The following is a 22,685-nucleotide window of genomic DNA, read 5'->3' on the forward strand; positions in this document are numbered from 1 at the left end:
AGTCAAACTACAGTGTTGATTCAGGAGGAGGAGGTACTGCCTGAGCTGCTGTCCCCTCTACTAGATGACTAACAGTCAAACTAGTGTTGATTCAGGAGGAGGAGGTACTGCCTGAGCTGCTGTCCCCTCTACTAGATGACTAACAGTCAGACTACAGTGTTGATTCAGGAGGAGGAGGTACTGCCTGAGCTGCTGTCCCCTCTACTAGATGACTAGCAGTCAGACTACAGTGTTGATTCAGGAGGAGGAGGTACTGCCTGAGCTGCTGTCCCCTCTACTAGATGACTAACAGTCAAACTAGTGTTGATTCAGGAGGAGGAGGTACTGCCTGAGCTGCTGTCCCCTCTACTAGATGACTAACAGTCAGACTACAGTGTTGATTCAGGAGGAGGTACTGCCTGAGCTGCTGTCCCCTCTACTAGATGACTAACAGTCAGACTACAGTGTTGATTCAGGAGGAGGAGGTACTGCCTGAGCTGCTGTCCCCTCTACTAGATGACTAACAGTCAGACTACAGCGTTGATTCAGGAGGAGGAGGTACTGCCTGAGCTGCTGTCCCCTCTACTAGATGACTAACAGTCAGACTACAGTGTTGATTCAGGAGGAGGAGGTACTGCCTGAGCTGCTGTCCCCTCTACTAGATGACTAACAGTCAGACTACAGTGTTGATTCAGGAGGAGGAGGTACTGCCTGAGCTGCTGTCCCCTCTACTAGATGACTAACAGTCAGACTACAGCGTTGATTCAGGAGGAGGAGGTACTGCCTGAGCTGCTGTCCCCTCTACTAGATGACTAACAGTCAGACTACAGTGTTGATTCAGGAGGAGGAGGTACTGCCTGAGCTGCTGTCCCCTCTACTAGATGACTAACAGTCAGACTACAGTGTTGATTCAGGAGGAGGAGGTACTGCCTGAGCTGCTGTCCCCTCTACTAGATGACTAACAGTCAGACTACAGTGTTGATTCAGGAGGAGGAGGTACTGCCTGAGCTGCTGTCCCCTCTACTAGATGACTAACAGTCAGACTACAGTGTTGATTCAGGAGGAGGAGGTACTGCCTGAGCTGCTGTCCCCTCTACTAGATGACTAACAGTCAAACTAGTGTTGATTCAGGAGGAGGAGGTACTGCCTGAGCTGCTGTCCCCTCTACTAGATGACTAGCAGTCAGACTACAGCGTTGATTCAGGAGGAGGAGGTACTGCCTGAGCTGCTGTCCCCTCTACTAGATGACTAACAGTCAGACTACAGTGTTGATTCAGGAGGAGGAGGTACTGCCTGAGCTGCTGTCCCCTCTACTAGATGACTAACAGTCAGACTACAGTGTTGATTCAGGAGGAGGTACTGCCTGAGCTGCTGTCCCCTCTACTAGATGACTAGCAGTCAGACTACAGCGTTGATTCAGGAGGAGGAGGTACTGCCTGAGCTGCTGTCCCCTCTACTAGATGACTAACAGTCAGACTACAGCGTTGATTCAGGAGGAGGAGGTACTGCCTGAGCTGCTGTCCCCTCTACTAGATGACTAACAGTCAGACTACAGTGTTGATTCAGGAGGAGGAGGTACTGCCTGAGCTGCTGTCCCCTCTACTAGATGACTAGCAGTCAGACTACAGCGTTGATTCAGGAGGAGGAGGTACTGCCTGAGCTGCTGTCCCCTCTACTAGATGACTAACAGTCAAACTACAGCGTTGATTCAGGAGGAGGAGGTACTGCCTGAGCTGCTGTCCCCTCTACTAGATGACTAACAGTCAGACTACAGTGTTGATTCAGGAGGAGGAGGTACTGCCTGAGCTGCTGTCCCCTCTACTAGATGACTAACAGTCAGACTACAGTGTTGATTCAGGAGGAGGAGCTACTGAATAATCAGTTCTTAGTTCTACTCAACAACTGGGCTACATTCCATGTACAGTCTATGCTGTGATCCTCAGGGTCAAGGCTAGGGTCAGGGCTAGGGTCACCGCTAGGGTCAGGGCTAGGGTCACCGCTAGGATCAGGGCTAGGGTCACCGCTAGGGCCAGGGCTAGGGTCAGGGCTAGGGTCACCGCTAGGGTCAGGGCTAGGGTCACCACTAGGGTCAGGGCTAGGGTCACGGCTAGGGTCAGGGCTAGGGTCACCGCTAGGGTCAGGGCTAGGGTCAGGGCTAGGGTCACCGCTAGGGTCAGGGCTAGGGTTAAGGCTAGGGTCACCGCTAGGGTCAGGGCTAGGGTCAGGACTAGGGTCACCGCTAGGGTTAAGGCTAGGGTCACCGCTAGGGTCAGGGCTAGGGTCACGGCTAGGGTCACCGCTAGGGTCAGGGCTAGGGTCACCGCTAGGGTCAGGGCTAGGGTCACCGCTAGGGTCAGGGCTAGGGTCACGGCTAGGGTCACCGCTAGGGTCAGGGCTAGGGTCACGGCTAGGGTTAAGGCTAGGGTCACCGCTAGGGTCAGGGCTAGGGTCACCGCTAGGGTCACGGCTAGGGTCAGGGCTAGTGTCAGGGCTAGGGTCACGGCTAGGGTCAGGGATAGGGTCAGGGCTAGGGCCAATGCCAAGCAAAACAGAAATGATGAAGACGAGTAGAGTGTAGTTTTGACAGATTTTTTTATTAAAACGTTTTAGCGAGTCAATCCATTACAACAGCACAAGATACACAGATATCCTATTACCAATACAGATATCCTATTACCAATACAGATATCCTATTACCAATACAGTAAATAAAACCCAGTTTGGAGTGTCTACACAAATCCCATCTGCACCACCTGTAAGGCCATTGGTCATTCAGGCTGGAACTGGACTTTCCTGTACCAGTCAGGAGCTTCCTTATTGGTCTGGAAGAGAGAAAGAGAGAACATGAGTTAGTCCAGGGGAAATGTTCCCGTAATTGTAATACGGCTCGTGGTGCAGTGAGTTTTGTATTACTCAAACATAACTATTGGATACGGAGGTTACTAGTTTCTACCATAATATATTGGTAGATTTGTTCCTCGGAGACGAATTCTCCACGTAATTGTAGTAACACGGCAGAGGGCCATGTGACGAGCAGCAAGAAGCTGACAGGGAGGTTGGGGAGGTCTGGTCTACTGGAGGACTGGTCTACTGGAGGACGGGTCTACTGGAGGACGGGTCTACTGGAGGACGGGTCTACCGGAGGACTGGTCTACTGGAGGATGGGTCTACTGGAGGACGGGTCTACTGGAGGACTGGTCTACTGGAGGACGGGTCTACTGGAGGACTGGTCTACCGGAGGACTGGTCTACCGGAGGACTGGTCTACCGGAGGACTGGTCTACCGGAGGACTGGTCTACCGGAGGACTGGTCTACCGAAGGACTGGTCTACCGGAGGACTGGTCTACTCGAGGACTGGTCTACCGGAGGACTAGTGTACCGAAGGACTGGTCTACCGAAGGACTGGTCTACCGGAGGACTGGTCTACCGGAGGACTGGTCTACCGGAGGACTGGTCTACCGGAGGACTGGTCTACCGGAGGACTGGTCTACTGGAGGACTGGTCTACCGGAGTACGGGTCTACCGGAGGACTGGTCTACTCGAGGACGAGTCTACTGGAGGACGGGTCTACTGGAGGACTGGTCTACTGGAGAATTGGTCTACTGGAGGACTTGTCTACCGGAGGACTGGTCTACTGGAGGACTTGTCTACCGGAGGACTGGTCTACCGGAGGACGGGTCTACTGGAGGACTGGTCTACTGGAGGATTGGTCTACTGGAGGACTGGTCTACTGGAGGACGGGTCTACCGGAGAACTGGTCTACTGGAGGACTGGTCTACTGGAGGGCCTGGTCTACTGGAGGATGGGTCTACTGGAGGATGGGTCTACTGGAGGATGGGTCTACTGGAGGATGGGTCTACTGGATGTGTTGGTGAGGATATGGATGGCAACAATCACAAATAGCACCCGAAATGTTGCCCAAATGGCCCCCTATATATAGGGAATAGGGTTCTATTGGGCCCTGGTCTAAAGTAGTGCACTATATAGGGAATAGGGTTCTATAGGGCCCTGGTCTAAAGTAGTGCACCATATAGGGAATATGGTTCTATAGGGCCCTGGTCTAAAGTAGTGCACTATATAGGGAATAGGGTTCTATAGGGCCCTGGTCTAAAGTAGTGCACTATATATAGGGAATAGGGTTCTATAGGGCCCTGGACTAAAGTAGTGCACTATATAGGGAATAGGGTTCTATAGGGCCCTGGTCTAAAGTAGTGCACCATATAGGGAATATGGTTCTATAGGGCCCTGGTCTAAAGTAGTGCACTATATAGGGAATAGGGTTCTATAGGGCCCTGGTCTAAAGTAGTGCACTATATATAGGGAATAGGGTTCTATAGGGCCCTGGACTAAAGTAGTGCACTATATAGGGAATAGGGTTCTATAGGACCCTGGTCTAAAGTAGTGCACTATATATAGGGAATAGGGTTCTATAGGGCCCTGGACTAAAGTAGTGCACTATATAGGGAATAGGGTTCTATAGGGCCCTGGTCTAAAGTAGTGCACTATATATAGGGAATAGGGTTCTATAGGGCTCTGGTCTAAAGTAGTGCACTACATAGGGAATAGGGTTCTATAGGGCCCTGGTCTAAAGTAGTGCACTATATGTGTTGCAGTATTAACCTGTGTGGGTGTGAAGGGTTAACACTCACGAACACGGTGGGTTTGGGTCTGTGTCTGTGCGGGTTCTGCTCCTCCTCCTCTGTGGTTCTGCTGAGGTGTTTGGGTCTGTGTCTGTGCGGGTTCTGCTCCTCCTCCTCTGTGGTTCTGCTGAGGTCTTTGGGTCTGTGTCTGTGCGGGTTCTGCTCCTCCTCCTCTGTGGTTCTGCTGAGGTGTTTGGGTCTGCTGAAGGCCAGCCCCGTCCCAGCCCCGTCAGGATCCAGGAGGGACTCAGTCTTTCCGGACCTCATACTGAGCAGAACCTGCTTCATCACAGATAACTCCTGGAGAGAGGACAGAGGGGAAGGGGTCAGGCTACACGACGACAGATTACAATAGACACTAGGAGACCAGATTACAATAGACAATAGGAGACCAGATTACAATAGACAATAGGAGACCAGATTACAATAGACAATAGGAGACCAGATTACAATAGACACTAGGAGACCAGATTACAATAGACAATAGGAGACCAGATTACAATAAACACTAGGAGAGTCTACATGACAGCAGACCAGATTACAATAGACACTAGGAGACCAGATTACAATAGACAATAGGAGACCAGATTACAATAGACAATAGGAGACCAGATTACAATAGACACTAGGAGAGTCTACATGACAGCAGACCAGATTACAATAGACAATAGGAGACCAGATTACAATAGGAGAGTCTACATGACAGCAGACCAGATTACAATAGACAATAGGAGACCAGATTACAATAGACAATAGGAGAGTCTACATGACAGCAGACCAGATTACAATAGACAATAGGAGACCAGATTACAATAGACAATAGGAGACCAGATTACAATAGGAGAGTCTACATGACAGCAGACCAGATTACAATAGACAATAGGAGACCAGATTACAATAGACAAAAGGAGACCAGATTAGAATAGACAATAGGAGACCAGATTACAATAGACACTAGGAGACCAGATTACAATAGACAAAATGAGACCAGATTACAATAGACAATAGGAGAGTCTACATGACAGCAGACCAGATTACAATAGACACTAGGAGACCAGATTACAATAGACAATAGGAGACCAGATTACAATAGACAATAGGAGACCAGATTACAATAGACAATAGGAGACCAGATTACAATAGACAATAGGAGACCAGATTACAATAGACAATAGGAGACCAGATTACAATAGACAATAGGAGACCAGATTACAATAGACAATAGGAGAGTCTACATGACAGCAGACCAGATTACAATAGACAATAGGAGACCAGATTACAATAGACACTAGGAGACCAGATTACAATAGACACTAGGAGACCAGATTACAATAGACACTAGGAGACCAGATTACAATAGACAATAGGAGACCAGATTACAATAGACAATAGGAGACCAGATTACAATAGACAATAGGAGACCAGATTACAATAGACAATAGGAGACCAGATTACAATAGACAATAGGAGACCAGATTACAATAGACACTAGGAGACCAGATTACAATAGACAATAGGAGACCAGATTACAATAGACACTAGGAGACCAGATTACAATAGACAATAGGAGACCAGATTACAATAGACAATAGGAGACCAGATTACAATAGACACTAGGAGACCAGATTACAATAGACAATAGGAGACCAGATTACAATAGACACTAGGAGACCAGATTACAATAGACAATAGGAGACCAGATTACAATAGACAATAGGAGACCAGATTACAATAGACACTAGGAGACCAGATTACAATAGACACTAGGAGAGTCTACATGACAGCAGCACAGATTACAATAGACAATAGGAGACCAGATTACAATAGACAATAGGAGACCAGATTACAATAGACAATAGGAGAGTCTACATGACACCAGGCTAGAGGTCGACCGATTAATCGGAATGGCTGATTAATTAGGGCCGATTTCAAGTTTTCATAAGAATCGGTAATCGGTATTTTTGGACACCGATTTGCAGTTTTTTTTTTTTTTTTTTTTTTACACCTTTATTTAACCAGGCAAGTCAGTTAATAACACATTCTTATTTTCAATGACGGCCCTAGGAACGGTGGGTTAACTGCCTCGTTCAGGGGCAGAACGACAGATTTTTACCTTGTCAGCTCGGGGGATTCGTTTTTACAACCTTCCGGTTACTAGTCCAATGCTCTAACCAACCTGCCTTACATTGCACTCCAACGAGGAGCCTGCGTGGCTGGCTGAGACTACCTGTTACGCGAGGGCAGCAAGAAGCCAAGGTAAGTTGCTAGCTAGCATTAAACTTATCTTATAAAAAACAATCAATCTTAACATAATCACTAGTTAACTACACATGGTTGATGATATTACTAGGTTAACTAGCGTGTCCTGCGTTGTACATAATCACTAGTTAACTACACATGGTTGATGATATTACTAGGTTAACTAGCGTGTCCTGCGTTGCACATAATCACTAGTTAACTACACATGGTTGATGATATTACTAGGTTAACTAGCGTGTCCTGCGTTGCATATAATCACTAGTTAACTACATACACATGGTTGATGATATTACTAGGTTAACTAGCGTGTCCTGCGTTGCATATAATCACTAGTTAACTACATACACATGGTTGATGATATTACTAGGTTAACTAGCGTGTCCTGCGTTGCATATAATCACTAGTTAACTACACATGGTTGATGATATTACTAGGTTATCTAGCGTGTCCTGCGTTGCATATAATCGATGCGGTGCCTGTGCTATTATGTTATAATTAAGTCTATGATTTGATAGAGCAGTCTGACTGGGCAGCGGCACCAGCAGGCTCGTAAGCATTCATTCAAACAGCACTTTTGTGCGTTTTGCCAGCAGCTCGTCGCTGTGCGTCAAGCATTGCGCTGTTTATGACTTCAAGCCTATCAACCCCCGAGATGAGGCTGGTGTAACCGATGTGAAATGGCTAGCTAGTTAGCGGGGTGCGTGCTAATAGCGTTTCAAACGTCACTCGCTCTGAGACTTGGAGTAGTTGTTCCCCTTTGCTCTGCATGGGTAACGCTGCTTCGAGGGTGGCTGTTGTCGATGTGTTCCTGGTTCGAGCCCAGGTCGGGGCGAGGAGAGGGACGGAAGCTATACTGTTACACTGGCAATACTAAAGTGCCTATAAGAACATCCAATAGTCAAAGGTATTTGAAATACAAATGGTATAGAGGGAAATAGTCCTATAATTTCTATAATAACTACAACCTAAAACTTCTTACCTGGGAATATTGAAGACTCATGTTAAAAGGAACCACCAGCTTTCATATGTTCTCATGTTCTGAGCAAGGAACTTAAACGTTAGCTTTCTTACATGGCACATATTGCACTTTTACTTTCTTCTCCAACACTTTGTTTTTGCATTATTTAAACCAAATTGAACATGTTTCATTATTTATTTGAGTCTAAATTGATTTTATTGATGTATTATATTAAGCTAAAATAAGTGTTCATTCAGTATTGTTGTAATTGTCATTATTACAAATATATATTTTTTATTTAAAATCGGCCGATTAATCGGTAGCGGCTTTTTTGGTACTCCAATAATCGGTATCAGTGTTGAAAAATCATAATCGGTCGACCTCTACAGCAGACCATATTACAATAGACAATAGGAGAGTCTACAAGTTAGTTGGCTAGTTAGTTACAGAGCAGTGTTTTAGTTATTAACTAGTTAGTTACAGAGCAGTGTTTTAGTTAGTAACTAGTTAGTTACAGAGCAGTGTGGTGACTAGTAACTAGTTAGTTACAGAGCAGTGCTTTAGCTAGTGGCTAGTTAGTTACAGAGCAGTGTTTTAGCTAGTAACTAGTTAGTTACAGAGCAGTGTGGTGGCTAGTTAGTTACAGAGCAGTGTTTTAGTTAGTAACTAGTTGGTTACAGAGCAGTGTGGTGGCTAGTTAGTTAGAGAGCAGTGTTTTAGTTAGTAACTAGTTAGTTACTGAGCAGTGTGGTGACTAGTAACTAGTTAGTTACTGAGCAGTGTGGTGACTAGTAACTAGTTAGTTACAGAGCAGTGTTTTAGTTAGTAACTAGTTAGTTACAGAGCAGTGTGGTGGCTAGTTAGTTACAGAGCAGTGTTTTAGTTAGTAACTAGTTGGTTACAGAGCAGTGTGGTGGCTAGTCAGTTAGAGAGCAGTGTTTTAGTTAGTAACTAGTTGGTTACAGAGCAGTGTTTTAGTTAGTAACTAGTTAGTTACAGAGCAGTGTTTTAGCTAGTAACTAATTAGTTACAGAGCAGTGTTTTAGTTAGTAACTAGTTAGTTAGAGCAGTGTTTTAGCTAGTAACTAGTTAGTTACAGAGCAGTGTTTTAGTTAGTACCTAGTTAGTTACAGAGCAGTGTTTTAGCTAGTAACTAGTTAGTTAAAGAGCAGTGTGGTGGCTAGTTAGTTACAGAGCAGTGTTTTAGTTAGTAACTAGTTAGTTACTGAGCAGTGTGGTGACTAGTAACTAGTTAGTTACTGAGCAGTGTGGTGACTAGTAACTAGTTAGTTACAGAGCAGTGTTTTAGTTAGTAACTAGTTAGTTACAGAGCAGTGTGGTGGCTAGTTAGTTACAGTGCAGTGTTTTAGTTAGTAACTAGTTGGTTACAGAGCAGTGTGGTGGCTAGCTAGTTAGAGAGCAGTGTTTTAGCTAGTAACTAGTTAGTTACAGAGCAGTGTTTTAGCTAGTAACTAGTTGGTTTCAGAGCAGTGTGGTGGCTAGTTAGTTACAGAGCAGTGTTTTAGTTAGTAACTAGTTAGTTACAGAGCAGTGTTTTAGTTAGTAACTAGTTGGTTACAGAGCAGTGTGGTGGCTAGTTAGTTAGAGAGCAGTGTTTTAGTTAGTAACTAGTTAGTTACAGAGCAGTGTTTTAGTTAGTAACTAGTTAGTTACAGAGCAGTGTTTTAGCTAGTAACTAGTTAGTTACAGGAGCAGTGTTTTAGTTAGTTGGCTACGTAGCCGTCAGGACCGTTGTGGCTCTGGGTCGGTATCAGCCCTCTATTTCTCACCCTGTGGACACATGCCCTGGCTGCCTCTCTGGCATTTCAAACAGCCAGGCCTGCTCCTCTCTAATACGGCAGGCCTAATATGAGAAGCAGCTGTCTGCCAGGCCTGAGGGGGTACATACTCGATGCCAGCGGGCCAGTAGTAGAATGCTGCGGTTGTAAATAGCGAAGAAGAACATTTCTTGAATCAAATTCTGTTATCAGCTCTGAGGTCCGGCTCTAATGTGGAAGGATATGAGACGGGAGGCGTCTTGTCAGCCTGTCTTATGGGGGGGGGGGGGGGGGGGGGCAACTTGACGGAGACTGAAAACAATCTGTGTAATTCAGATGAATTGTGGACGTTTTTATTTATTCAATTCAAGTGAGAGCAATTACAATTTAAATTCACTTTAAAAAACGGGCTATACACTGAGCGGACAAAACATTAAGAACACCTGCTCTTCCCATGACATACACTGAGCAGACAAAACATTAAGAACACCTGCTCTTTCCACGACATATCAGGTGAAAGCTATGATCCCTTTCCTGACGCCACTTGTTAAATCCACTTCAATCAGTGTAGACGAAGAGGATACATGTTAACTGAGGATGTTAAATCCTTCAGACACGTGTAACATGGATTGTCTGCCGTTCAGAGGGTGAACGGGAAAGACGACAGATTGAAGTTGAACAGGGTTTGGTAGTAGGTGCCAGGGACAACCGGTTTGTGTGAAGAACTGCTCAGTCAGTCTATAGACTACTGGTGACTAATGATGTATAGTAGGATGTACAGGGAGGGGGGTCAACTCAACATTAGAGAGGTGTTGTCATACTCAGTGTATAGTAGGATGTACAGGGAGGGGGGTCAACTCAACATTAGAGAGGTGTTGTCATACTCAGTGTATAGTAGGATGTACAGGGAGGGGGGTCAACTCAACATTAGAGAGGTGTTGTTATACTCAGTGTATAGTAGGATGTACAGGGAGGGGGGGTCAACTCAACATTAGAGAGGTGTTGTCATACTCAGTGTATAGTAGGATGTACAGGGAGGGGGGGGTCAACTCAACATTAGAGAGGTGTTGTCATACTCAGTGTATAGTAGGATGTACAGGGAGGGGGGTCAACTCAACATTAGAGAGGTGTTGTTATACTCAGTGTATAGTAGGATGTACAGGGGGGGGTCAACTCAACATTAGAGAGGTGTTGTCATACTCAGTGTATAGTAGGATGTACAGGGAGGGGGGTCAACTCAACATTAGAGAGGTGTTGTTATACTCAGTGTATAGTAGGATGTACAGGGAGGGGGGGGGTCAACTCAACATTAGAGAGGTGTTGTTATACTCAGTGTATAGTAGGATGTACAGGGAGGGGGGGGGTCAACTCAACATTAGAGAGGTGTTGTTATACTCAGTGTATAGTAGGATGTACAGGGAGGGGGGGGGGTCAACTCAACATTAGAGAGGTGTTGTTATACTCAGTGTATAGTAGGATGTACAGGGAGGGGGGGGGTCAACTCAACATTAGAGAGGTGTTGTTATACTCAGTGTATAGTAGGATGTACAGGGAGGGGGGGGGTCAACTCAACATTAGAGAGGTGTTGTTATACTCAGTGTATAGTAGGATGTACAGGGAGGGGGGGGGGTCAACTCAACATTAGAGAGGTGTTGTTATACTCAGTGTATAGTAGGATGTACAGGGAGGGGGGGGGTCAACTCAACATTAGAGAGGTGTTGTTATACTCAGTGTATAGTAGGATGTACAGGGAGGGGGGGGGGGTCAACTCAACATTAGAGAGGTGTTGTTATACTCAGTGTATAGTAGGATGTACAGGGAGGGGGGGGGTCAACTCAACATTAGAGAGGTGTTGTTATACTCAGTGTATAGTAGGATGTACAGGGAGGGGGGGGGGGGGTCAACTCAACATTAGAGAGGTGTTGTTATACTCAGTGTATAGTAGGATGTACAGGGAGGGGGGGGGGGTCAACTCAACATTAGAGAGGTGTTGTTATACTCAGTGTATAGTAGGATGTACAGGGAGGGGGGGGGTCAACTCAACATTAGAGAGGTGTTGTTATACTCAGTGTATAGTAGGATGTACAGGGAGGGGGGGGGTCAACTCAACATTAGAGAGGTGTTGTTATACTCAGTGTATAGTAGGATGTACAGGGAGGGGGGGGGTCAACTCAACATTAGAGAGGTGTTGTTATACTCAGTGTATAGTAGGATGTACAGGGAGGGGGGGGGGTCAACTCAACATTAGAGAGGTGTTGTCATACTCAGTGTATAGTAGGATGTACAGGGAGGGGGGGGGTCAACTCAACATTAGAGAGGTGTTGTCATACTCAGTGTATAGTAGGATGTACAGGGAGGGGGGGTCAACTCAACATTAGAGAGGTGTTGTTATACTCAGTGTATAGTAGGATGTACAGGGAGGGGGGGGGGGGGTCAACTCAACATTAGAGAGGTGTTGTTATACTCAGTGTATAGTAGGATGTACAGGGAGGGGGGGGGGTCAACTCAACATTAGAGAGGTGTTGTCATACTCAGTGTATAGTAGGATGTACAGGGAGGGGGGGGGGTCAACTCAACATTAGAGAGGTGTTGTCATACTCAGTGTATAGTAGGATGTACAGGGAGGGGGGGGGTCAACTCAACATTAGAGAGGTGTTGTTATACTCAGTGTATAGTAGGATGTACAGGGAGGGGGGGGGGTCAACTCAACATTAGAGAGGTGTTGTTATACTCAGTGTATAGTAGGATGTACAGGGAGGGGGGGGTCAACTCAACATTAGAGAGGTGTTGTTATACTCAGTGTATAGTAGGATGTACAGGGAGGGGGGGGGGGGTCAACTCAACATTAGAGAGGTGTTGTTATACTCAGTGTATAGTAGGATGTACAGGGAGGGGGGGGGGGTCAACTCAACATTAGAGAGGTGTTGTTATACTCAGTGTATAGTAGGATGTACAGGGAGGGGGGGGGGGGGTCAACTCAACATTAGAGAGGTGTTGTTATACTCAGTGTATAGTAGGATGTACAGGGAGGGGGGGGGGGTCAACTCAACATTAGAGAGGTGTTGTTATACTCAGTGTATAGTAGGATGTACAGGGAGGGGGGGGTCAACTCAACATTAGAGAGGTGTTGTTATACTCAGTGTATAGTAGGATGTACAGGGAGGGGGGGGGGGTCAACTCAACATTAGAGAGGTGTTGTCATACTCAGTGTATAGTAGGATGTACAGGGAGGGGGGTCAACTCAACATTAGAGAGGTGTTGTCATACTCAGTGTATAGTAGGATGTACAGGGAGGGGGTCAACTCAACATTAGAGAGGTGTTGTCATACTCAGTGTATAGTAGGATGTACAGGGAGGGGGGGGGGCTCAACTCAACATTAGAGAGGTGTTGTTATACTCAGTGTATAGTAGGATGTACAGGGAGGGGGGTCAACTCAACATTAGAGAGGTGTTGTCATACTCAGTGTATAGTAGGATGTACAGGGAGGGGGGGGGGGGGGGTCAACTCAACATTAGAGAGGTGTTGTTATACTCATTGTATAGTAGGATGTACAGGGAGGGGGGGGGGGTCAACTCAACATTAGAGAGGTGTTGTTATACTCAGTGTATAGTAGGATGTACAGGGAGGGGGGGGGGGTCAACTCAACATTAGAGAGGTGTTGTTATACTCAGTGTATAGTAGGATGTACAGGGAGGGGGGGGGGGTCAACTCAACATTAGAGAGGTGTTGTTATACTCAGTGTATAGTAGGATGTACAGGGAGGGGGGGGGTCAACTCAACATTAGAGAGGTGTTGTTATACTCAGTGTATAGTAGGATGTACAGGGAGGGGGGGGGGTCAACTCAACATTAGAGAGGTGTTGTTATACTCAGTGTATAGAAGGATGTACAGGGAGGGGGGGGGGTCAACTCAACATTAGAGAGGTGTTGTTATACTCAGTGTATAGTAGGATGTACAGGGAGGGGGGGGGTCAACTCAACATTAGAGAGGTGTTGTTATACTCAGTGTATAGTAGGATGTACAGGGAGGGGGGGGGTCAACTCAACATTAGAGAGGTGTTGTTATACTCAGTGTATAGTAGGATGTACAGGGAGGGGGGGGGTCAACTCAACATTAGAGAGGTGTTGTTATACTCAGTGTATAGTAGGATGTACAGGGAGGGGGGGGGGGTCAACTCAACATTAGAGAGGTGTTGTTATACTCAGTGTATAGTAGGATGTACAGGGAGGGGGGGGTCAACTCAACATTAGAGAGGTGTTGTTATACTCAGTGTATAGTAGGATGTACAGGGAGGGGGGGGGGTCAACTCAACATTAGAGAGGTGTTGTTATACTCAGTGTATAGTAGGATGTACAGGGAGGGGGGGGGTCAACTCAACATTAGAGAGGTGTTGTTATACTCAGTGTATAGTAGGATGTACAGGGAGGGGGGGGGGGTCAACTCAACATTAGAGAGGTGTTGTTATACTCAGTGTATAGTAGGATGTACAGGGAGGGGGGGGTCAACTCAACATTAGAGAGGTGTTGTTATACTCAGTGTATAGTAGGATGTACAGGGAGGGGGGGGGGGTCAACTCAACATTAGAGAGGTGTTGTTATACTCAGTGTATAGTAGGATGTACAGGGAGGGGGGGGGTCAACTCAACATTAGAGAGGTGTTGTCATACTCAGTGTATAGTAGGATGTACAGGGAGGGGGGGGGTCAACTCAACATTAGAGAGGTGTTGTCATACTCAGTGTATAGTAGGATGTACAGGGAGGGGGGGGGTCAACTCAACATTAGAGAGGTGTTGTTATACTCAGTGTATAGTAGGATGTACAGGGAGGGGGGGGGGGTCAACTCAACATTAGAGAGGTGTTGTTATACTCAGTGTATAGTAGGATGTACAGGGAGGGGGGGGGGGGTCAACTCAACATTAGAGAGGTGTTGTTATACTCAGTGTATAGTAGGATGTACAGGGAGGGGGGGGGTCAACTCAACATTAGAGAGGTGTTGTTATACTCAGTGTATAGTAGGATGTACAGGGAGGGGGGGGGTCAACTCAACATTAGAGAGGTGTTGTTATACTCAGTGTATAGTAGGATGTACAGGGAGGGGGGGGGGTCAACTCAACATTAGAGAGGTGTTGTTATACTCAGTGTATAGTAGGATGTACAGGGAGGGGGGGGGGTCAACTCAACATTAGAGAGGTGTTGTTATACTCAGTGTATAGTAGGATGTACAGGGAGGGGGGGGGGTCAACTCAACATTAGAGAGGTGTTGTCATACTCAGTGTATAGTAGGATGTACAGGGAGGGGGGGGGTCAACTCAACATTAGAGAGGTGTTGTTATACTCAGTGTATAGTAGGATGTACAGGGAGGGGGGGGGTCAACTCAACATTAGAGAGGTGTTGTCATACTCAGTGTATAGTAGGATGTACAGGGAGGGGGGGGTCAACTCAACATTAGAGAGGTGTTGTCATACTCAGTGTATAGTAGGATGTACAGGGAGGGGGGGGTCAACTCAACATTAGAGAGGTGTTGTCATACTCAGTGTATAGTAGGATGTACAGGGAGGGGGGGGTCAACTCAACATTAGAGAGGTGTTGTTATACTCAGTGTATAGTAGGATGTACAGGGAGGGGGGTCAACTCAACATTAGAGAGGTGTTGTTATACTCAGTGTATAGTAGGATGTACAGGGAGGGGGGGGGGCTCAACTCAACATTAGAGAGGTGTTGTTATACTCAGTGTATAGTAGGATGTACAGGGAGGGGGGTCAACTCAACATTAGAGAGGTGTTGTCATACTCAGTGTATAGTAGGATGTACAGGGAGGGGGGGGGGGGGTCAACTCAACATTAGAGAGGTGTTGTTATACTCAGTGTATAGTAGGATGTACAGGGAGGGGGGGGTCAACTCAACATTAGAGAGGTGTTGTTATACTCAGTGTATAGTAGGATGTACAGGGAGGGGGGGGGGTCAACTCAACATTAGAGAGGTGTTGTTATACTCAGTGTATAGTAGGATGTACAGGGAGGGGGGGGGTCAACTCAACATTAGAGAGGTGTTGTTATACTCAGTGTATAGTAGGATGTACAGGGGGGAGGGGGTCAACTCAACATTAGAGAGGTGTTGTCATACTCAGTGTATAGTAGGATGTACAGGGAGGGAGGGGGGTCAACTCAACATTAGAGAGGTGTTGTTATACTCAGTGTATAGTAGGATGTACAGGGAGGGGGGGGGGTCAACTCAACATTAGAGAGGTGTTGTTATACTCAGTGTATAGTAGGATGTACAGGGAGGGAGGGGGGTCAACTCAACATTAGAGAGGTGTTGTTATACTCAGTGTATAGTAGGATGTACAGGGAGGGGGGGGGGGGTCAACTCAACATTAGAGAGGTGTTGTTATACTCAGTGTATAGTAGGATGTACAGGGAGGGGGGGGTCAACTCAACATTAGAGAGGTGTTGTTATACTCAGTGTATAGTAGGATGTACAGGGAGGGGGGGGGTCAACTCAACATTAGAGAGGTGTTGTTATACTCAGTGTATAGTAGGATGTACAGGGAGGGGGGGGGGGTCAACTCAACATTAGAGAGGTGTTGTTATACTCAGTGTATAGTAGGATGTACAGGGAGGGGGGGGGGGTCAACTCAACATTAGAGAGGTGTTGTTATACTCAGTGTATAGTAGGATGTACAGGGAGGGGGGGGGGTCAACTCAACATTAGAGAGGTGTTGTTATACTCAGTGTATAGTAGGATGTACAGGGAGGGGGGGGGGTCAACTCAACATTAGAGAGGTGTTGTTATACTCAGTGTATAGTAGGATGTACAGGGAGGGGGGGGGGGTCAACTCAACATTAGAGAGGTGTTGTTATACTCAGTGTATAGTAGGATGTACAGGGAGGGGGGGGGGTCAACTCAACATTAGAGAGGTGTTGTTATACTCAGTGTATAGTAGGATGTACAGGGAGGGGGGGGGGTCAACTCAACATTAGAGAGGTGTTGTTATACTCAGTGTATAGTAGGATGTACAGGGAGGGGGGGGGGTCAACTCAACATTAGAGAGGTGTTGTCATACTCAGTGTATAGTAGGATGTACAGGGAGGGGGGGGGTCAACTCAACATTAGAGAGGTGTTGTTATACTCAGTGTATAGTAGGATGTACAGGGAGGGGGGGGGGTCAACTCAACATTAGAGAGGTGTTGTCATACTCAGTGTATAGTAGGATGTACAGGGAGGGGGGGGGTCAACTCAACATTAGAGAGGTGTTGTTATACTCAGTGTATAGTAGGATGTACAGGGAGGGGGGGGGGGGGTCAACTCAACATTAGAGAGGTGTTGTTATACTCAGTGTATAGTAGGATGTACAGGGAGGGGGGGGTCAACTCAACATTAGAGAGGTGTTGTTATACTCAGTGTATAGTAGGATGTACAGGGAGGGGGGGGGGTCAACTCAACATTAGAGAGGTGTTGTTATACTCAGTGTATAGTAGGATGTACAGGGAGGGGGGGGGGGTCAACTCAACATTAGAGAGGTGTTGTTATACTCAGTGTATAGTAGGATGTACAGGGAGGGGGGGGGGTCAACTCAACATTAGAGAGGTGTTGTTATACTCAGTGTATAGTAGGATGTACAGGGAGGGGGGGGGGGTCAACTCAACATTAGAGAGGTGTTGTTATACTCAGTGTATAGTAGGATGTACAGGGAGGGGGGGGGGTCAACTCAACATTAGAGAGGTGTTGTTATACTCAGTGTATAGTAGGATGTACAGGGAGGGGGGGGGTCAACTCAACATTAGAGAGGTGTTGTTATACTCAGTGTATAGTAGGATGTACAGGGAGGGGGGGGGGTCAACTCAACATTAGAGAGGTGTTGTTATACTCAGTGTATAGTAGGATGTACAGGGAGGGGGGGGGGTCAACTCAACATTAGAGAGGTGTTGTCATACTCAGTGTATAGTAGGATGTACAGGGAGGGGGGGGGTCAACTCAACATTAGAGAGGTGTTGTTATACTCAGTGTATAGTAGGATGTACAGGGAGGGGGGGGGGTCAACTCAACATTAGAGAGGTGTTGTCATACTCAGTGTATAGTAGGATGTACAGGGAGGGGGGGTCAACTCAACATTAGAGAGGTGTTGTCATACTCAGTGTATAGTAGGATGTACAGGGAGGGGGGTCAACTCAACATTAGAGAGGTGTTGTCATACTCAGTGTATAGTAGGATGTACAGGGAGGGGGGTCAACTCAACATTAGAGAGGTGTTGTTATACTCAGTGTATAGTAGGATGTACAGGGAGGGGGGGTCAACTCAACATTAGAGAGGTGTTGTTATACTCAGTGTATAGTAGGATGTACAGGGAGGGGGGGGGGGCTCAACTCAACATTAGAGAGGTGTTGTTATACTCAGTGTATAGTAGGATGTACAGGGAGGGGGGTCAACTCAACATTAGAGAGGTGTTGTCATACTCAGTGTATAGTAGGATGTACAGGGAGGGGGGGGGGGTCAACTCAACATTAGAGAGGTGTTGTTATACTCAGTGTATAGTAGGATGTACAGGGAGGGGGGTCAACTCAACATTAGAGAGGTGTTGTTATACTCAGTGTATAGTAGGATGTACAGGGAGGGGGGGGGTCAACTCAACATTAGAGAGGTGTTGTTATACTCAGTGTATAGTAGGATGTACAGGGAGGGGGGGGGTCAACTCAACATTAGAGAGGTGTTGTTATACTCAGTGTATAGTAGGATGTACAGGGGGGAGGGGGTCAACTCAACATTAGAGAGGTGTTGTCATACTCAGTGTTTAGTGGAAGGAACACCTCATCCTGGGCCTGGGATGTACAGGGAGGGGGGGAACCACGAGACAGAAGGAACCAGTTTGTCCTGTTGTTCCACGTTCAATAATAATACTGACATGACTTTATCACCGAGATTCTTCAAACAAGCCTCTCTCTCTGTACTGTACAGTGTGATTCTTCAAACAAGCCTCTCTCTCTGTACTGTACAGTGTGATTCTTCAAACAAGCCTCTCTCTCTCTGTACTGTACAGTGTGATTCTACAAACAAGCCTCTCTCTCTGTACTGTACAGTGTGATTCTTCAAACAAGCCCCTCTCTCTCTGTACTGTACAGTGTGATTCTACAAACAAGCCTCTCTCTCTGTACTGTACAGTGTGATTCTTCAAACAAGCCTCTCTCTCTCTGTACTGTACAGTGTGATTCTTCAAACAAGCCTCTCTCTCTGTACTGTACAGTGTGATTCTACAAACAAGCCTCTCTCTCTCTGTACTGTACAGTGTGATTCTTCAAACAAGCCTCTCTCTCTCTGTACTGTACAGTGTGATTCTTCAAACAAGCCTCTCTCTCTGTACTGTACAGTGTGATTCTTCAAACAAGCCTCTCTCTCTGTACTGTACAGTGTGATTCTACAAACAAGCCTCTCTCTCTCTGTACTGTACAGTGTGATTCTTCAAACAAGCCTCTCTCTCTGTACTGTACAGTGTGATTCTACAAACAAGCCCCTCTCTCTCTGTACTGTACAGTGTGATTCTTCAAACAAGCCTCTCTCTCTGTACTGTACAGTGTGATTCTACAAACAAGCCCCTCTCTCTCTGTACTGTACAGTGTGATTCTTCAAACAAGCCTCTCTCTCTCTGTACTGTACAGTGTGATTCTACAAACAAGCCTCTCTCTCTCTGTACTGTACAGTGTGATTCTTCAAACAAGCCTCTCTCTCTGTACTGTACAGTGTGATTCTTCAAACAAGCCTCTCTCTCTGTACTGTACAGTGTGATTCTACAAACAAGCCTCTCTCTCTGTACTGTACAGTGTGATTCTACAAACAAGCCCCTCTCTCTCTGTACTGTACAGTGTGATTCTTCAAACAAGCCTCTCTCTCTGTACTGTACAGTGTGATTCTACAAACAAGCCTCTCTCTCTGTACTGAGATGTAGGAGGACCGACAGTCAAAGTTATATTAAAATGAAAGACCTGATGATGTAAACGAGGTTAACACACCTTTCACATAGGATTCACAGTACGTAGCCTGTTAAAACAAACGGGCAATGTTTATATGATCCTCTTTTCAAACAGCCCCATTTTTTTACCTCTTCTCGTCGGCATTCGTCTTTTACATAGCCATTGCAAGGAGCAAGAGACGTTCAACTTTGACCCTGTTGTTGCGGTCGTTGTCACAGTAACCTGACAGCAGCAAGTAGTAAATTCCTCAGGCAGGATCCAAAGCTTTTCAGTTCTTCACATTCACAACAGTAAGTTAGTTACTTATTACTAACTAAAACACTGCTCTGTAACCAACTAGTTACTAGCTAAAACACTGCTCTCTAACTAACTAGTTACTAGTCACCACACTGCTCAGCTTTTCAGTTCTTCACATTCACAACAGTAAGTTAGCAGCTCGCCATACTTGTAAATCATTTGTAAATAATGACCTTGTAATGTGTTCATTTTTCCTTTTATGGTGACTAAAAAGTTTGGCTACGGTTAAACTCAAAACGTTGTCAGATTAGGTTTTTTCTCCCCCCTTTTAGGATCCACATTAGCTGTTGAAGAATCAGCAGCTATTCTTCCTGGGGTTCCACACAGAACATGACAAAATACAGAACACTAACAGACAGGAACAGCAACACCAATTTGAACTAAGACCGAGACGACTAAAGACCGAGACGACTAAAGACCGAGACGACTAAAGAACGAGACGACTAAAGACCGAGACGACTAAAGACCGAGACGACTAAAGAACGAGACGACTAAAGACCGAGACGACTAAAGAACGAGACGACTAAAGACCGAGACGACTAAAGAACGAGACGACTAAAGACCGAGACGACTAAAGACCGAGACGACTAAAGAACGAGACGACTAAAGACCGAGACGACTAAAGAACGAGACGACTAAAGACCGAGATGACTAAAGACCGAGACGACTAAAGACCGAGACGACTAAAGAACGAGACGACTAAAGACCGAGACGACTAAAGAACGAGACGACTAAAGAACGAGACGACTAAAGACCGAGACGACTAAAGACCGAGACGACTAAAGAACGAGCTGACTAAAGACCGATACGACTAAAGAACGAGACGACTAAAGAACGAGACGACTAAAGAACGAGACGACTAAAGAACGAGACGACTAAAGAACGAGACGACTAAAGAACGAGACGACCAAAGAACGAGACGACCAAAGACCGAGACGACCAAAGACCGAGACGACCAAAGACCGAGACGACTAAAGACCGAGACGACTAAAGACCGAGACGACTAAAGACCGAGACGACTAAAGAACGAGACGACTAAAGAACGAGACGACTAAAGAACGAGACGACTAAAGACCGAGACGACTAAAGACCGAGACGACTAAAGAACGAGACGACTAAAGAACGAGACGACCAAAAAACGAGACGACTAAAGAACGAGACGACTAAAGACCGAGACGACTAAAGACCAAGACCACTAAAGACCAAGACGACTAAAGACCGCGACGACTAAAGACCGAGACGACTAAAGTCTCTAAGGTTTCATAGAAAGACATTCCCATTGAGGCTAGTTTCCAGAGAAGTGAAACAAAACTGTGTGATATAAAATAATAATGAGACAATAAAGAAAAATAAACCCAATAAATGGCTGGTCACCAGAGCTTTCTGGTTAATTAGCTGTAATACCTGAGCAGGTACAGATGCTGTGGGTTTCTACTGTAATACACCACTACAATGTAGAGGCTTGTTGGGCTGTGGGTTTCTACTGTAATACACCACTACAGTGTAGAGGCTTGTTGGGCTGTGGGGTTTCTACTGTAATACACCACTACAGTGTAGAGGCTTGTTGGGCTGTGGGGTTTCTACTGTAATACACCACTACAGTGTGGAGGCTTGTTGGGCTGTGGGGTTTCTACTGTAATACACTACTACAGTGTGGAGGCTTGTTGGGCTGTGGGGTTTCTACTGTAATACACCACTACAGTGTGGAGGCTTGTTGGGCTGTAAGGTTTCTACTGTAATACACCACTACAGTGTAGAGGCTTGTTGGGCTGTGGGTTTCTACTGTAATACACCACTACAGTGTGGGTTTCTACTGTAATAATCCACTACAGTGTGGAGGCTTGTTGGGCTGTGGGGTTTCTACTGTAATACACCACTACAGTGTAGAGGCTTGTTGGGCTGTGGGGTTTCTACTGTAATACACCACTACAGTGTAGAGGCTTGTTGGGCTGTGGGGTTTCTACTGTAATACACCACTACAGTGTAGAGGCTTGTTAGGCTGTGGGGTTTCTACTGTAATACACCACTACAGTGTAGAGGCTTGTTGGGCTGTGGGTTTCTACTGTAATACACCACTACAGTGTGGGTTTCTACTGTAATACACCACTACAGTGTAGAGGCTTGTTGGGCTGTGGGTTTCTACTGTAATACACCACTACAATGTAGAGGCTTGTTGGGCTGTGGGTTTCTACTGTAATACACCACTACAGTGTAGAGGCTTGTTGGGCTGTGGGGTTTCTACTGTAATACACCACTACAGTGTAGAGGCTTGTTGGGCTGTGGGGTTTCTACTGTAATACACCACTACAGTGTGGAGGCTTGTTGGGCTGTGGGGTTTCTACTGTAATACACTACTACAGTGTGGAGGCTTGTTGGGCTGTGGGGTTTCTACTGTAATACACCACTACAGTGTGGAGGCTTGTTGGGCTGTGGGGTTTCTACTGTAATACACCACTACAGTGTAGAGGCTTGTTGGGCTGTGGGTTTCTACTGTAATACACCACTACAGTGTGGGTTTCTACTGTAATAATCCACTACAGTGTGGAGGCTTGTTGGGCTGTGGGGTTTCTACTGTAATACACCACTACAGTGTAGAGGCTTGTTGGGCTGTGGGGTTTCTACTGTAATACACCACTACAGTGTAGAGGCTTGTTGGGCTGTGGGGTTTCTACTGTAATACACCACTACAGTGTAGAGGCTTGTTAGGCTGTGGGGTTTCTACTGTAATACACCACTACAGTGTAGAGGCTTGTTGGGCTGTGGGTTTCTACTGTAATACACCACTACAGTGTGGGTTTCTACTGTAATACAC

The 22,685-nt window shown here is 46.1% G+C and overlaps 1 protein-coding gene across 1 annotated transcript in view; it reads right to left on the minus strand.

Annotated features, from left to right (window-relative positions):
* Nucleotides 1-2,554: 2,554 nt before the first annotated feature.
* The window catches only part of LOC129860035 (progesterone-induced-blocking factor 1-like), a 172,523-nt gene continuing 152,392 nt past the window's right edge, over nt 2,555-22,685 (minus strand). The window contains exons 16-17 of the mRNA XM_055930361.1: nt 4,629-4,919; nt 2,555-2,801 (exon numbers count right to left, since the gene is read on the minus strand). Coding sequence (XP_055786336.1) covers nt 2,748-2,801; nt 4,629-4,919 — 345 coding nt within the window. The 3' untranslated portion in view covers nt 2,555-2,747. The remainder of the gene's footprint in view (nt 2,802-4,628; nt 4,920-22,685) is intronic.

Source organism: Salvelinus fontinalis, chromosome 7, assembly GCF_029448725.1.
Source record: "Salvelinus fontinalis isolate EN_2023a chromosome 7, ASM2944872v1, whole genome shotgun sequence".
Classification (NCBI taxonomy): Eukaryota; Metazoa; Chordata; class Actinopteri; order Salmoniformes; family Salmonidae; genus Salvelinus; species Salvelinus fontinalis.